The sequence below is a fragment of the Panthera onca genome, chromosome A1, assembly GCF_046562875.1.
Source record: "Panthera onca isolate mPanOnc1 chromosome A1, mPanOnc1 haplotype 2, whole genome shotgun sequence".
Classification (NCBI taxonomy): Eukaryota; Metazoa; Chordata; class Mammalia; order Carnivora; family Felidae; genus Panthera; species Panthera onca.
Genome location: NC_138339.1, coordinates 121,579,546 through 121,596,484, shown reverse-complemented (window position 1 = coordinate 121,596,484; position 16,939 = coordinate 121,579,546). Strand labels below are relative to the sequence as shown.

The window sequence follows — 16,939 nt, the reverse complement described above, 5'->3', positions numbered from 1 at the left end:
GGTTGTTAACTGCTATAGAACACATAGCTAGGAAGTAAGAAAGCTATTATTCAAAGCAATTGTGGAACTCCAGAGGCCATTCTTAAAACACTGGACCAAGTGTTCCTTGAGGCCACAAATACTCTTTACTCATCTGTCTTCTCAGATTCTACGATGGGGACTGCCACATGGCTCAAAAACTGGTGAACAAATACAACTGTCCTATCACAAAACCAGGTCTAAAAGGTGACCCCAGTAAGCTGTTAGCCCAGGTGTAGACTTCTTCCCAACCAGAAGCCATGTACCTGGGGGAAAGAAGGAGGAAGGATGTCTAAGAACCTTAGATTTGAACTTGAAGTCCTTTATTTCATATATTCACATTTGGTGAAAGCACCATTCTCTTCCACACAAAAGAACGCATAGATAACACTGGCTGGGTCTGAGCATGAGGGCTCTGATTAACAGGTGTTGGGGGGTGGGTGGGGGGTCGGTCTCCTCTTAGGTATTTCGAAAGCAACTCAAGTTGTTCCCGTAGAGCCAGGAAGGACTACTCGAGATCCCTCCATCTATCTGATCCTATCATGGCGCAAGCTGAGGCCCAGAAGGAAAAGGTCGTCCGGTGGCTGCACGGTACACACAAGATGAGCCAGAGCTAGAACCCCGGAATCACAACGCTGCCTGCACAGTTTTTTAACGTCTACCCCGTCGGTCCCAGCCCGAATCTCCTAGTCGAGGGCCCTGGACTGGAAAAGCGCGGACTACGGGCCTCTCTCGTTAGACCCTAGCGTTCCTCTCCGCCCACTGGCCCTGCTTACTACCGCCTCGTCCAGGCGCGGGGCTGGGGTACACTATTCCCCTTTTCGCGTCTCCACGGTGTCTGCAAGGTCGTCCCGCGCTACCGAGGCCGCCCTTAGCCCCGCCTCTCCACAGTCCAGTTTCCGACTCGGTTCAGCTTCGCCACCTGCGACCCCACCCCCACCCCCCCACCGCTGAGGGTTCTCCCCACTCCCTTGCGGGCGGCAAGCGATGCCTCTTCCAGGGTAGGCCGGGCCCACGTCCATGCCCTTGCCGCAGTTCACCTCCCCGCCAGCCCCCACTTCCTTTCGCGCAGCGCCGGTCTTCCGGCTAGGCTCCTTTCTAATTGGCTGGCTGGAAGCTTCCTCGGGACTCGGCCGTTCGGAGGGCGCGATAGCGGCCTCTCTAGCCGCCGCCCGTAGGTCTGGCCTCGCTCTTTGGACTGCGAGCTCTCTATGCTGTTGGCGACGACATGTGGCGCCTCCCGGGACTCCTGGGCAGAGGTAGGGGGCGTCGGAGCCGCGTGTCGAGAAGCAGCTGAAACTCCGAGCTGGAGAAGGGCGGGCCGGAGGACTGAGCCGAAGCCCGAGCGGGCCGGGTTAAAGCTGAGGAAAGGCGGGGCCCACAGGGGCGGGGCTACGCCCGCTGGTCAGGGGCTGCTAGAATTTGAGGTGTGAGTGGGGCTCGTGGGGAAGAGGGTGGAGCTTAGGACCACCGAGATGGGTGGGGCTATCTAAAGGGGGAGGGGTCAAGTGGCTGGTGTTCCGAATTCGTGAAAGGTGGGTAGTGGCCAATGGAGTGCGGAACCAATGAAAAGAGGCAGGATTTAGAGTCAGGGCGCTCCAAACATTGAGCGAGAGTTTGCGTAGGAATGTCTGGTAATTTCATAATGGTGGTTGTCAGCCCTGGGAGGACATCAGAGTCACCCGGGGAGCATTTTCAGAATATGCCCTGGATGATCCTGGTTTATTGGCCTGGGTGGCACCTCAGAAACTGTACTAGGCAAAAGATTCCCACTTATGTCCTTGTTTAAGAACTGACGCAGTGGCAGATGCCAGTGATTCCTGGGTTCCAGGAGTGGGGCTCTGTCAAGGAACAGAGGGAAGATTGGTGGAGCCGTTCATGTTGAGATGGTTGATCTTTGTTATTATACATAGCTCTTCCCCGTCTGCTGGGACCCGGCTTCCGGGGGCTGACTCCAAAGTCTACCAACCCAAATGAGCCTCAGGCTGCCTCCTCCACTCTGCTGGTCCCTGTCCCCAGCTTTGACAGGTGAGATATTACCATTCCGTCACCCATCCCTTCCCCTTACCCCCCACTCCTTCCACTTGGGATATATAACTTGATAGCTTTTCTTGCCTCATCTAGGTCAGGCCCCCATGGCCCAGGCCCAGGCACGAACAGGGGCCCAAGGTCTCATGGATGGAAGGATGCCTTCCAGTGGATGTCTGCCCGTGTCTCCCCAAACACCTTGTGGGATGCCATATCATGGGTAAGTCTTCCCAGCTCTGTCCTTGACCTTCTGTGTGGATGAGAATGATCCTGCATGGTAATAAAGCCTAGAAACAAGAGCTAGGGCATCATTGTCCCCACACTCAAAATGTGAGTAACCCATGTCATTGGGGCATATTTGGGGGAGATATTGCGGCTCCTCTTCCCCTCAGTCCTATTTCTCCTTTCACTCAGTAAACATTTATTTAACACCTTCTCTGAGCCAGGCATTTTTGTTAGGCACTTGTGACACAGCCGAGAACAAGGGTAGATGTTATCAATGAATAATACTAAATAGCTAACATGTTATATATTAATGTAGAATATTATGTATGCGTTATCTTGTTTAATCCTTGTAAAAATCTTGTGAGGGAAATATAATCTCTGTTTTATAGATAAGGGAACTCAGGCTCTGGACCTTTAGGTAACATGCTTAAGGCCATACAGCTCTTAAGTAGAGAAACCAGGTTTTATTTTGGAGCTCATGCTCTTAGCTACCATGCTCTACAGCTTGGTTGCTATACTTAGTGTGGCTTTGTAAAAGCACCTACTACAGATCCCAGTACAGAACAATAAATATTTGTTGACTCTGATGTATAAAGTTAGGTGCTGAGTAGTGAACATTAGGTCCAAGAAGGCAGAATCTTTGTCATCCAGGTTCTGCACACATCAGTCTCATTTCTGTCACATCTCCTCCCTGTCACTTTCATGCTGTGTGCTTTAGGCAAGACTTGACTTCCCCGAGCATCAGTTGTCTTATCTGTAAATTGGTGTCATCAGCGGAATGGAGCCTGGGATGTCTCCATGGTAGGGCCACTTCTCTCTGGTGCTGTGGACTAGGGGTATAACATACTTTGGAGAGGGGAGCATTTTCTCATTTTGTCAAAGATCTGAGCCCTAGAGCTATTCTACAGTGAGTCCTTCTAGAATCTGGGCTTGGATTCTGGGGGTCCTGATGCTGTCCCTCAGCTGTGTCACTGTTGCCCTTGTGAAAGGGTACGAGCTGTCCCAGTATTCTGGATACACGTCTCTGTTATTTGCATGCTGGCACCTTCTCTTCCTTCTGGCCTCAGCTCACACATCACGCCTACAGAGAGGCTATCCTTAATGCCCTATTTTGTCAGACCTCCCTCTTATGCTCTGTGTAAACTCCTCTGATTTCTTTCTTTTTTTTTTTTTTTACATTTAGCATAATTTGTTGTTATTATATTTATTTCTCTGTGTACGTGAATTTTGTCTTTCTCCCTCAGTGAAGATATAAAGTCCATAAGGACAGAGACGTGACTATCATCTTTCCCAGTGTACCCAGCGCCTGTTGTAATAAACAGGTATTTGGGTGTGGACAGGAAGGGGCAGGGAAAACCAAGCAGTCTCTGAGCTAGGAGCTAGTTTAGGTTTTCCACACACCTGTCAGAGAAGAGATACCTTTAACAAGCCTGTATGTTTGAATGTGTCTGTGGTGGGGTGGCTTGGTCAGAGAGAAAGGAAGAGTTGTGCCTCAGGCCAGAGAAAGAGAATGAACTTGATGGTGAGCCCTGACCTGTCACTGCATTTGTGGCCAAGCCCCAGCTTACCACATTATCTTTTTGCCTGCTTAAACTTTATTTATTCATTCACTCCTTATGCATGTAATAAATACATGTGTGTATTTATTAGTGCTACATCTTAGCGTTCTCCTAGGCTCCAGGGATACGTGGGTGAACAAAACAGACATGATTCCTGTCCTCATGGTGCTTAGAGACTAACAGGAGAGACAGACCTTAGCCAAATAATTGTCGAGGTGATTACTTACGTACCAGTGTGATCAGGGCTCTACCAGGCAAGTTTGGGCACCAGGAGGGTATTAGTTGGCCTCAGCCAGGAGTCAGGAAAGGCTTCCCAAGGAAGTGGCGTTTGAGCTGAAGGGTGAGACTGAAGGAGGTAACTGGTGCAAAGCTGGGTCCCCAGTGTGCTGTCTTTCCCAGGGCACTCTGGCCGTGCTGGCCCTGCAACTGGCAAGGCAGATCCACTTCCAGTCGTCCCTGCCAGCAGGACCTCGACAAGCAGAGCACTGCTCTTGGCGCAGACCCCTGGACTGTTTCCTCTCATCTCCCTTGTGGCATCCGCGCTCCTGTGAGTTTTCAGTCCCAGGGACAGGAGGGCTAGGCTGGGAGTTTTTCTAGGCCAGGAAGCATCTCTGGACACACCTCAGGAAAAGAGCCATCAGCAGCTCCTTGCCTTTCCTATCTGAAGTCAGAGGAAGGGGAATGTGAGGAAGTTCTACCCACCCAGGGTGTGGACCACCCCTGCCCCTCAGTGTCTTCCCATGTCCTCCCCTCCCCTTCCATGAAGGGAGCCCCACAGGGATCGAGGCTGCTTTAGATCTTGGGTGTGGCTTCCTGCTTACCCTTCACCCATGACCCTTCAGGTCATTCTCTGGTCAGTCATTCATTACTAAGTGAATCTTCATTGAATAACTACTATGTACCATGGTACACAGGCGATACAGCCCAGGGGTTAAGGCCCTGGAGTTAGTGTCAGGGTTCAGGCCCCATAGCTGGTGCATACTAGTCTTGTGTCCCTGAACAAGTCACTTTTAACTCCCCCGTGCCTCAATCTTTTCATCCATAAGATGGGATAATAGTAAAACCCACTTCATAGGTCTCTTGGGAGGATTAAATGAGTTAATACCTGTCAACGAGTTAGAACAGTGCCTGGCACACAGTAAGTACCCAGCAAGTATTAGTTTAAGGTCTTGTTCTTATGCTTATAATCATTATCAATATTACTATCAAATAGAGTGCCAGGTGTCGGGGCTACAACTGTGAGTGAGGTAGATGCCTCCCTGCCACTGGAAGAATTCAGGCAAATGAAGCATTTATACCTAGGACAGGAGATCAGCATAAATGTAGGCCCCTCTTGACCCCAGCAAAGGAAGTGGAGGAGGAGGTAGAGGTATGTGAAGGAGGAAATTCCACATTCTTCCCCCAAACCTCAGGGAACACTCAGTCGAGCCTGAGCAGACTGAGCTGATCCCCTTCTGATGTGACTACTCTTACTGGGTCTTTCCAGCACTCCGGAGGCACATTCTCCCCAGCCCTGATGGCCCAGCTCCCAGGCACAATGGCCTTAGGGAACCCAGGCTGGGCCAGGAAGAACCCTCCACTCGGCCTGAGAACCTCTCTTCGTACAGCTCCTTGAGGGCATCTGGTCTTCAGGGTCTCTCTGAAGAAGGTATGTTTTCACCACCTAGAGTCAGCCAGAGGTAGAGGGGGTGGGGACTGGGCAGATGGACATTTGTTGCTGCTTATGCCAAATGAGGAAATTGTCATTCCTGTGAGGGCCCGTGCTTTCTGGGGTCCTTTGAATGATTTTGATTCCTGGTGGTGGTGCTGGCCAGAGGGGCCGGGAGACTGGGGCAGTGGGAGAAAAGGAGAAACCACACTTTCTCCTTTACCCTGGCTGGGTGTCACCCATTTCCCTTGCAGACCCTAGTGATCTCGGCTTCCTGCATGCCAGCAGTAGCTTCAGATCCGGGGCAAAGCCAGCCCAGCCTGTGCCCACCGGACAAAAGCAGGTATGGTTCAGATGTGGCCTCCAGACCCTCATCACATTCCCCTGGGCAGGTTGCAGTTTGAGTGAACCCTCCCATGATGAGTCTTTATATTTCTTCCCCAGGAACAAGATAAATCAAAAACTCTTTCCCTCGAGGAGGCTGTGACTTCCATTCAGCAGCTCTTCCAGCTCAGTGTTTCCATTGCTTTCAACTTCCTGGGTAACTGGGTGGACCTTGCATCAAGGCAGGCGGATGGGAGAACGGAAAGGGTATGGGGTTGGTCAAACAGAGTTAGGGCAGGGAGTGGTTTAAATTGAGAGAATTTATCTTCTCCCGGGTAGGTAGACTAGACCTGGCATGGTGGCACAGTGGTGTCAGGGACCCATCCTCATGATTCTGCCATTCTTAAAACTGACTTCCGTCTCAAGGTCCTGTTTGGCTATTGCAGCTTTCTTTCTGGAAGGGGATAGGTGGGAAAGCTAAAGGACTACTCCTTCCCCACCTAGAAAGTTGCACAAATCAATGTCCAGGATGTAGGCCTCTGACCACACCTGGTCACAGAGGAGCCTGGGAAATGTAGTCTCTAGCTGAATGTCCATGTGCTTACCTGAACATTCTGTTACTGTGTAAGAAGCAGAAAATAAATCTGGGAGGATACCTTACGTTTTCTGACACGTTTAGGTGAGAAGAGACTCCTAAGGTCTGGAGCAGGCTCTCAAATGCACAGACAGGAACTCTTACCACATCTGGAGACTCTAGATGCCCCTCCACCATTTGTTCTGTTCTCTGCAGTGACTTGGCTTAAGTTTCAGGCCTTTTAATGCAGCAACCCAGACTGCCAACAGCATCTGTTGGAGTGTAATGGGCAGATGCATGAGAAGGTGGGATTCTTTCAGCACAAAGCTGTTAAGCATTCACCTTTTCTAGGCCCTATTTTAGGTGTCAGGGATACAGTGATTCATGAGACAGAGTTCTTACTGTCATGGAGCTGATGTGTGAATTGAGGGGGAGAAGAATAAAACATTGCCAAATGAATAAAAAAGAATTTCAGATGATGGTAAATGTTAGAATTGTAAACAGGGGAATGTGTCAGTGACTCGGGGAAGGAGCAGCTTTTGATTTGGAAGTCCTCACTGATGGGAAGAACTCTGTGCCAAGACCTGACTGACAAAAACAAGCCAGTCTTGTTTCTGTATAGAGAAATAGCTTTCCAAACAGGGGGAACAGCTAGTACAAAGGTCCTGAGGCAGTATTGAGTTTTGCTTGTGAAAGGAATAAAAGAAAGGTGAGTGTGGCTGCAACTTAGAAATCACCAGGAGAGTAGAAACAGATGAAGTGAGAGAAGGAGGAAGGGGCTAGGTCAGGCAACGCCTTCTGAGCCACTGTGGAGTGTGGATTTCCTAAGGGAGATCAGAAGCCATTGGAGGGTTTTACAGTGGAAGAAGAGGAGGGCAGTCACATGATCTAATGTACTTTTTCAGATTTCTCTGGCTGTTGTGTGGACAAATGTGGAGTGCAGGCATGCCAGAGGAAACAGGAGACTGGGTTGGAGCTGTTACTGATGGCATAGCAAAGCGTCATGGTGGCTTGGTCTAGGTTAGAGGCAGAGGGGACAGAGAAGAGAGATGGATCGAGGAGCCAGTGTGGACAGTGGGGACAGGGGTGGGATCCTTTGCCCTCTTGAGTCTTCTCAAGGACAGATGGCTCTGTGCATCCTGGACAGCAAATTTTCAGGCAGCAGGGAGGTAACTTTAATTCACTGCTGGCTGAATGGAACCTGGCTTCTACCTCATTAGCTTTTTGTGATTTTGATGGGCCGACAGTCTCTTCTGAGGATTTTCTTGCCCATTCCTTCATTCATATATTCATTTATTCAGCAATGCTAAGCAGTGTGGCAGAACACAAAGGGAGCACAAGCCATCATCATATTTTGCATTTGTATAGAGCTTTCACCCTATGCGAAGTTATTTCTTCTACATTCTTTTTCTGCTTCTGCCTCCAGGATTTTGCAGTCTAATTGAGGAGACAGGGCTTGTACTCTGGAAACAGTTTAGTTCATGGAAAAAGGCTTGTATCCTGAGTAAAAACCAAAAGAGTGTTTGAAGCCTGAGTGTGGTCTGAAGCTTCCAGAGCAGAGGCAGAATGAGAAAGTCTGATGGTGGAGGCAGAAAGATAGCCCAGGGAGGAGAGACAACTTGAGCAAAGGTTTGAGTTGGGACTTGGCTGTGCCCAGCCCCGTCTGTGTTTCCTGTTTGCTCATTTGTTTGGATGATAAAACGGAACGTGGGTTTTGCTGTTGGACACACCTGAGTTCTGGTCACAGCTGTCTTACTTTCTCTCTCACGGTTTCCTCCTAAAGCAGGATTAACAGTATCAGCTGTTATCAATTCGATCTAGTTCATTACAAGCAGCCTAAGCCCACTCTGGCTAACTTAAGCACAAAAGGAATCTACTGGGATCTGTTGATCTGCCAAATCTCAGGACAGGAATAGAGAAGGTCCGGGGATCCAGGGGGCAGTAACTGAGGGACAGTGTCTTCAGAGTTTTGCTGTCAGAATAAACCTGCAAAAGCTATTTTCTCTCCTGCCTCAACCAGATCAGGATTCAGATTCCTGAGTGAGGGACCTACTGGTTGGGAAGAGCATAGCACAATGATTGATAGCACTGGGCAGCGGGGAGGAGGGCTGCTCTCCAAGGAAAACTGGGGTGCTGGTACCAAGAGGAGGATGTTGTATAGGAGGGCAGAACCCACTGATGTCTCTGGCAAACCAGTGAAATATTCGGAGGCTGGAAACATATGCTGAGTGTCTAGCACAAAAAAGAAAGGAAGCAGCTTATGAGGATCTGGCCAAGGATGTGGGGAGGTTCACAGAGGAAGTTGTGTTTACACTCTGTGCTTTCTTACAGGGACAGAGAACATGAGGAATGGGGACTACACGGCAGCCTTTTCTTACTTCCAGAAAGCAGCAGACCGTGGCTACAGCAAAGCACAGTACAATGTGGGCTTGTGTCATGAGCATGGCAGAGGCACCCCCAGGGACCTTGGCAAGGTACTGCACCTCCTCTTTGTCCCCAGGCCTGTCTCCTGAGCTGCCCTGCCCAAAGTTGACCTCCAGAAATGAGCGGCAGGAGGGCTTGGGGAGAGTTCACCTTCTCTCTCCCAGCCATGAGGGAAAAAGAAGACAGAAGCTCCTAACTTGCAGGAATTTAGATTCAGAAGGAGGCCAGGGACCTTGTCTTTTTTCTTTGCAGCTGTATCCTCAGGACCTAGAACCTTACCTTGATGAATGGATTAATTCATTGTAAAAATGTAGGATAAGTACGCAAAGATGTTATATATATATAAGAATGTACTTTTCTTAGAATTGTATATGATGGCAAAAAAAAAAAGGGGAAAGCAACTTGAAAGTTATTCAATAGTAAGTTGGTTAATAATATCTATGTGGGCCTTAAAAAATGATGCACCAAGGGCAGCTGGGTGGCTCATTTGGTTGAACATATGACTCTTGATTTTGGCTCAGGTCATGATCTCATGGTTCCTGAGTTTGAGCTCCATACCAGGCTCTGTGCTGGGATTCTCTCTCTCCTTCTCTAGCTGCTCCTGCCCTAGTCTCTCAAAATAAGTAAATAAACATTTTTTAAAAATGATGCACTAGATCTATATTTACTGTCAGGGAAAGACATTCATGGTGTATTGTTAAGTGAAAAAACAGGTTACAAAAGTGTGAATGTTCTCTCTCTCTCACTATTTCTCCCTATACACACACACACACACATACACACATTTATGTGTGTATGTGTATGTGCGTGTATATGTGTACATGTATAAATACACATATATGTGGGAAGAAATTTGCAAAGCTGTAAAGTAAAAGTGAACAGAGAATGATCTTTAGGAGGCAGGATTTGGGGGGGATTTTATGTTTCTATTTTTGGTTTATCTATTTTGAAATTTTGGCTTATCTATTTTCTGATGAATCTGTAATGATGATGTATTGTTTAATTAAAATAGTTTTTACAAATTCGCTCAAAGAGAAGGCTAGCTTGCAGAGGTATCAGTTGACTAGGTGTCTCTCCCTTTGTCCCAGGCAGTTCTTTTTTACCAGCTGGCTGCCAGCCAGGGTCACCGCCTGGCTCAGTACCGTTACGCCAGGTGCCTGTTGCAAGGCCCAGCCTCCACTTGGGATCCTGAGTGCCAGAGGGCAGTGTCCATGCTTAAGCAGGCTGCACACTCGGGCTTGAGAGAGGTGAGTGCCCAGGGTGGGTGTGGGGAGTCTCTCCTGGGCTCCTGTAGTATGCGGGGCCTGAAAGTGATGGAAATGCCTTTTTCCTTCCTCCTGAACCACAGGCTCAAGCTTTCCTCGGGGTGCTTTTCACCAAGGAGCCACACCTGGATGAGCAGAGAGCTGTGAAATACCTTTGGCTTGCGGCCAACAATGGGGTATGGGATTGCCAGTGTCCAGACATGTTGGGGATCGAGTCTGCTGAAAGAGGGAATCTTGGAACTGGTACCAGGCTCTGCTGCGCATAGGAGAGGGTTGACAGGAACGCTGGGCCAGCTTCAGGTCTTAACTGTTGCTGACTTACTGTGTGACCCTTGAGCAGGTCTAGTGGGGCCCTGGAGTTGGCTGACAGCAATCTGTGAGAGCTGTCGGTAGTTTAAAATCAGCTGTGGGTGGAGTATTTGCACCACAGAAATGTCGGCATGCTCCATAGCAGGGCCTGTTTCACTGCGGAGCCAGTTGCTACGCTTACCAGCATATTCCTGAGCCGGTCACTTCTTGTTCTCCTCATCTGGAAAATTGCGATGGAATGACTGCCTCACCTGTCGACTGCTTCACAGGGGTGTTGTTGTGAGGATCAAAATCTAACTGAGGTAGCAGGTGTGTGAGTGCTTGGTCAGTTGAGCACAGGGAAGGTGCACCCTCATGGACAGTGCAGTTTGGGGAAGTCAGAAGACACTGCACAGTTTCAGGGGTGGCAGGTGTCTGGGGGCCTTGGCATCCAGGCTGCAGGACCGTGAGTTTGTTCCCCAGAGTGTTAGTTTCATGGGGTGTTTATAATAGGAAGGAAAACATGGTCAGATGGGTTTGGGAAATGCTGCGCTAAACAGGTGTCTTCAGTGCAGGTGATCTCAAAGCTTCACCTCAGTGTGAATCACCAAAAAGGCATCTGTGGTTTGCTGTATTCCTGAAATGTACTGGAGCAGGACTTTTTTGGGCGCTGCATGCTGAAAGATCAGGAGTAGTGGATTAAAGCAAGCCATGTGCATGTACTGGAATTTTCATGCACTGGGGCTGCTGATTCTCGGTGTATTCTGGCCAACACAGTGGTACCTGATTGGACTCTTGGGCATCAGAATACTTTTTTGTTTTTACTCTGTTACCTGTAGTAGCTTTCAGAAGGGGACCAGTGTCACCAACTAGAACTGCCTCTGTGCCTGTCTTCCTTGATGGAGTCCCAGCTCTATCTCGGGCTGAGTGTGCTTCACCGTCTCATGTGCTAGACATGCCTGAGGGCACCTTGGTCCACTTCGGTCAGGACGCTGGGAGAAATGCACAGAGGGTGTTGGGCACAGTCCTGACACACACACCCACCCCCCGGGAGTAATTGTGTCTTTGTAGGTTTGTACTGAGCAGTGTTGCAGGGTGGCTGTTTTGGCCTTAGGAATGTGCAGCGCTGTGTTCTGAGCTGGTCTACGGTCATGAGTCCACCATATTTATTACATAGACTTTGCCCTGCAAGTTACAGAAACTCTCTCAAGAAATTGGACTCTGGAAATTAGAAGAGAAATGAGACCATGGTTGGGGATCAACAGAGTTTTTTGTTTGTTTGTTTGTTTTTAAGTTGGGCGCTTGAATATAATAATTTTCCAGTAAAGAGGGAGAGATTAAAATCTCTTTAGGGAGGGGCGCCTGGGTGGCTTGGTCGGTTAAGCGTCCGACTTCAGCTCAGGTCATGATCTCACAGTCCGTGAGTTCGAGCCCCGCGTCGGGCTCTGTGCTGACAGCTCAGAGCCTGGAGCCTGTTTCAGATTCTGTGTCTCCCTCTCTCTCTGCCCCTCCCCTGTTCATGCTCTGTCTCTCTCTGTCTCAAAAATAAATAAATGTTAAAAGTTTTAAAAAATAAAATAAAATAAAAAATAAAATCTCTTTAGGGCAACTAAAATAATAAGAAAGTAATAATAACAGTAAGCACTTTAATGTATTAACACATATAATTTTCATAACAATTCAATCAGGTGGGTGTTATTATTATTTCCCACTTTATAGACGAGGACGCTGAGGCACAGGGGCATAGAATAATATGCCTGAGGTTACGTAGCTGGTAAGTGGTAGAGCCAAGATTGGAACCCAGACAGTCTGGCTATATAGGTTGTTCTCTTAAGCCCTACCTGCTAATGCCTCTCTGAGGATCATAGTTTTCAGTGAGAGGAGAGAGGATCCAGCATTTTGGGCAAAGGGATTATTAGACTTTTAACCTTTAAAAGGAGGGACACTCTCTATAGTGTATGTTTTGCAGCCCCTGGGCAGAGATTCAGAAAGGCTTTTGGGGCCTTTGAGAAGCCTAGCCTCTACCCTGGCTCCTGGCTCTTCTAGCCTAACTAGGAGCCTGACTCCCAGGTTCCCCACAGTTGGGTGGTAGTTCCTGTGGCCGTCACTTCTGTCTGCCTTCAGCATCAGCCTCAGCGAGAGGCTGCCACACTGCCACTCGAATCTCCCTGGGCAGAGGGATCCCCCGCTCCTCTGTGTTGGGCACACTCTGGGCCTCTGGCTTTTCATACTTGAGATCCCTTGGTACAGGGGGGACTGGGACTGGACCTATATGGATGAAGCCCCAGCTTGCCCGACTACCCCACCTTCCTCTTGCCTTAGCATTTCAGTTCTTCTCTCCTGCATGTGTGCATATCTGTATAGCTGTCTATTTTCCCTTTTAGGACTCACAGAGCAGATACCACTTGGGAATTTGCTATGAGAAGGGCCTTGGTGTGCAGAGGAATCTGGGAGAGGCTATAAGATGTTACCAGCAGTCAGCGGCTCTGGGCAATGAACCTGCCCAGGAAAGGTTGCGGACCCTCTTTTCCACGGAAGCAGTGGTTAAAGGTGCATGTCAGAGCCAACAAGTTCCCTTCCCTGAGCTCAGTGCCCTGTGACAGAGAAGGGGGTGGCAGTAGTCTTTGGTCTCCTTGGCATTTCTTGCCCCAGTAATGGGTAAGAGCACAGCTTTTTGAGTCAGACACACCTGAGCTTTAACAACCCTGCTATGTCACTGAACTCGGACTCCATGTCTTTGAAAATTGCGTGGTTCTTCACTTCTGAAAATGAGGGTACTACTCGTACCTTACTTGTTCGGTTGTAAGGATTAAATGAGATGGTTCTAGAGGGCTTGGCACAACCTGGCATACAGCAGGTGTTGAATAAATGGTAGCCTCCCTGAGGATTTTTCAGGAGAGACCGTATCCTGAGATTGCCTCAGTTCCTTGAATTACCCTTCGAGGGCTCTGAGTGCTCACTCCTGAGTCACTCGGGCTGGCCGGGGTTACCAATGCCAGGGGCAACCAAGCCCTTTAAGAAGTCCTTGCTCCAAAGTAAGAACCCACAGTATGAGTAAGAGTTGCTTTCACCTCTCCTCACAGCCCTGGGGCCCAGCGACTTGGCAGTTAAAGGATTGAAGTCCTTCTCCAGCCCCTCCCTCTGCAGCCTCAACACCCTGCTGGCGGGAGCCTCACGCCTCCCACACGCCTCGAGCACAGGGAACCTTGGCCTCCTCTGTAGAAGTGGGCATCTCGGAGCCAGTCCCAGGGGAGCTCTTCCCCCACACAACTACCCTTTGGAAAGGAGTCTCGTCAGACTGGGTTTTGGCTAAGGTAAGATAAGACATAGTTACTGGTGCTGGGGTGGGGAGGGTGCACAGGTTGGATGGCAACAAAAATAGGTGTCAGTGTCCCTTTCTGAGGTGGACATTCCAGCGAGAGCTGAGGTTCTCAAGCAATTTCAAGTGCATGGCTAATAAATGACTTTGACCTTTCCTCCAGTTGGTAGCCTCACAGGTGGGCAGTGGAAACATTGATAGTTTTTTCTGGTTCTGTGCACGAAAGGGATTCATTCAGTGACCTGTAAAAAACTCTCCTGAAGGTTCCAGAGTCTTACCATAGCCTGTGACTGAGTAAACCACTTACATATTCTTTCCCATGTCTCAGTTTCCTTAGACTTAGACTGCATGACAGATGTTTGCCAACATCTGATGTATGTGCTTCTGGTGGTTCATAAGAGGATTTTAGGTACTCTAATATTTTCTATCTTAGTAGTTGTATATTTAATATATAATGTAAAAATGTGACTAGCACATTATAGTTTCACAGATATTAAAAACGATCCATTTAAAGAAAAACATTGTGAAATTGGATAAAAGGGAGCACAGGTCCCACCCATGGTGGTTCCATGAATGGCTAAAACTTGAGGAGCACTGAGTCAGGCCATTTCCAAGATGGGCTTCCGTATTCACTTTTGTTCATCCCCAGTGGAGTTAGGATCATCTTCATCACTGATTTGGGAGGAATGAGTTTCTTGCCTACATACCTAATATGTCTGCTTGACTTTTTCAGACCTTCTCACTTCAGCCCTAAAGATGGAGCCTGTGGCTTCTCTGTTACAACTTGAGTCCCAAAGCAGAGGCCAGATATCTACACAACTTCCCAAAGAAACTTAAGCATCTGCCCCAGCATAGTAAAGAAGAAGAAAGTGTGTAAAGACCCAGGTCCTGGCCATGTCACCTTGCCTGGCCGTGTCACCTTATGAAGCAGTGACCTGACCCACTACATTGTTTTCTCAGTTGTTGACCGAAGGCATTGGTGTATGTCCTTTGACCCTACAGAGCTCATGGGGGGCATTTCACTGCAGAAAGGCCCTTGGTGACCACTTAGGCCCAATGAGGCAGACTGTTGCCCATGGTTGTATGGCTTTATGAGTCACCAGGCCAGGAGAAGACCAGGCCCCCTGACTCCTGGCTCAGGGCTCTGTTTTGCCAGTTCACACTAGCTTTATGTGTTACTGTCACATCTCTCCAATGTGAGGGAGTAAGTGGAGGCTTGGAGCAGGAAAGTGTAGATTTTGAGATCCTTGTTTGTGAAGGGTGTGCCAGAAATGGATGGGAGTTTAATAAAATAGATACTGGATTATCTCATCACTCTTGCCTTTGAGTATGTTGGGGAGAGCCGGGGGTGGGGCAGGGGGAGCTGAAAGCAGAGGCTCCAACCTCATCTCTAAACTCTCCATTAACCAATTTGAAGGGTCTTAAAAGCTTCTCCAAGGGAGAGACTTAGGAAAAAATGATTTCTGAGTCAACGCTAATGACTCCAATTACTGAATCTGTGAATAGCTATTCCCTGGCTTCTGGATGTTAGCCCAAGTTCAATAGCATGGATGTGGTTGAGGGTAGGGAGTGGGAGGGACCAAACCCTCTAGTAACTGTTCAGATGTGAAAGATCACCCAGCTTGGCCAGTTCAACAGTGGAAGGAGTTGGGGGTGGAGGTTGTCTTCTCTGCTGCCCACCCCTCTCACCAACCTCCAGTGGCTCCTGCCACACTTTTCTAGCACTTTCCTCTTGTCATGGGGGCCCTAAGCTTCTTTCAACTTTAGTGTCTCCCCTGACTGCTACTCCCTTTCCAGAGCTGCCCTGCATGCTGGCCTTCCCACCCCCACACTGATCCCCTCATGCGGCTGCCTCCCACAGATGTCTCCTTGGGATCTGGGACCTTGTCTTTGTATTCTGGTATCCTCAGCACTTAGCACAAGGCCCACGCTAGTAGGAGCTCAATACACACATTGGTTAAAGGTTAGGTTTTTAAGCTGTACAATGCACTAATCTCTGCAAGAAAAAAAAAGTTTCTGTGGTCAAATAAGTTTGGGAAACGCTATACCAGACATCCCTTTTTTTATAGATTTACAGTGTACATCAGCATCTTTAAGGTTCCAAGAAGTCCTGCAGTAAAGAACTTGGTTAACCCCATGTTTGCCAGCCTGAGCCGAGCACAGAGCCCAGCCACACACAGATTGCCGATCAAACTTCCTGGGGCAACTTCTGTAAAATGTCATTTCCTGCCCTCCTGTGGGACCCTACTCTCCAGTCTCCTCCCCTCCTCTTGTCATTTTGGCTTACCGATTCCTTCTGGGGAAGGAGTGGCAGCTCAGACAGCCGTGGGACAGCGGGCGTCCCGTGTTGAGGGCCAGATGCAGCTCTCCTTCCCCCTCAGTAATTACAAGTTAAGTACTGATTCAATTTGGGGTGCTAAACGTGGAGGTAGGATATTTTTAAGCTCTCCTTGTGGAAAGGCAGGATGGAAGAGTCGTGAGAGCAATGTTGTCAAGGGACCAGAAATCCTTGGCTGTTCAGTCACTGTGGTCTCCGTCCATCCCCAAGGGGTGGGCCTTCATCCACAGACCCAGGCACTGCTGTGCTTTCGCCATTACAATTCCATTGTTAATGACTTGTCATCAGTGCCCTGAAAGGAAATATGAGGTGGGGAGGACAGGGGAGTGGCCCCTGCCTGGGTTAGGTACAGGGTGACCCAAGTTTTAGGACCTGGTGCCCTTCGGCAGTGAGACTTTTGTGCGAGGCTGTGCTGACTCAGTTCCCTTATCCAGAGATGTTGCTTTCAGGGATCCGTGACACAGTACAGACAAGGCTGTTCGATTCATTATATCTTCAGTGCTAATACAGTGCAGGGTGCTTAGTAAATGTTCAGTAAATATCTATTGAGGGAATGAGTGATTTTATGCATTGCCCCCTTTCCACCCAGTTCCTTGCACCAAGCCTACCTAGCACATAGTAAGTGCTTTAAATATTTGTTGAGTCCATGATTCTATATACTCCCCACTGGAAGAAGTAGCTTCCAGTGCTACTTCTGACACCTAGTAAGTGCTCAATAAATACAAAGTGTTTGTTGAATGAGTGTTTCTGATCATGCCTCCGTCCTCCCCTGCCCCATTACGTCAGACTCCATACTTAGTAGGAGCTGGAAAAGGCTGACCTATTTTCTTGGTGCATACTATGTGCCAGGCCGAGCCCGTGCTAAAACACCTCCCTCCCCCTCCTGTCTTCCTTTTGGGATATGGTTCTCTCCGGAGTCCCATGGGTAT

General features: G+C 48.8%; 1 protein-coding gene across 3 annotated transcripts; it reads left to right on the top strand.

The window, feature by feature from the left end:
* The first annotated feature begins 817 nt into the window (after positions 1-817).
* Positions 818-16,712, top strand: DELE1 (DAP3 binding cell death enhancer 1). Of its 3 annotated transcripts, none has more exons than XM_060635873.3 (13): positions 818-1,277; positions 1,932-2,046; positions 2,143-2,266; positions 4,230-4,377; positions 5,317-5,478; positions 5,733-5,821; positions 5,923-6,019; positions 8,708-8,850; positions 9,889-10,047; positions 10,149-10,241; positions 12,738-12,903; positions 13,437-13,667; positions 15,742-16,712. In XM_060635873.3, the coding sequence occupies exons 1-12, from the start codon at positions 1,247-1,249 to the stop codon at positions 13,664-13,666; spliced, it is 1,557 nt and encodes a 518-aa protein (XP_060491856.1). In that variant the 5' UTR covers positions 818-1,246; the 3' UTR covers position 13,667; positions 15,742-16,712. The 3 variants fall into 3 exon arrangements, with proteins under 3 accessions (XP_060491856.1, XP_060491857.1, XP_060491855.1); XM_060635872.2 differs by lacking the exon at positions 15,742-16,712 and adding an exon at positions 14,406-14,983 and having other exon boundaries at positions 819-1,277; XM_060635874.2 differs by lacking the exons at positions 10,149-10,241; positions 15,742-16,712 and adding an exon at positions 14,406-14,983.
* The last annotated feature ends 227 nt before the right edge of the window (positions 16,713-16,939 follow it).

Coding starts and splice junctions, on each gene's coding strand:
- DELE1 (XM_060635873.3), top strand. CDS start 1,247: ATGTGGCGCCTCCCGGGACTCCTGGGCAGAG. Junction 5,479..5,732: donor TCAGGGTCTCTCTGAAGAAG/GTATGTTTTCAC, acceptor TTTCCCTTGCAG/ACCCTAGTGATCTCGGCTTC. Junction 8,851..9,888: donor CCCCCAGGGACCTTGGCAAG/GTACTGCACCTC, acceptor CCTTTGTCCCAG/GCAGTTCTTTTTTACCAGCT.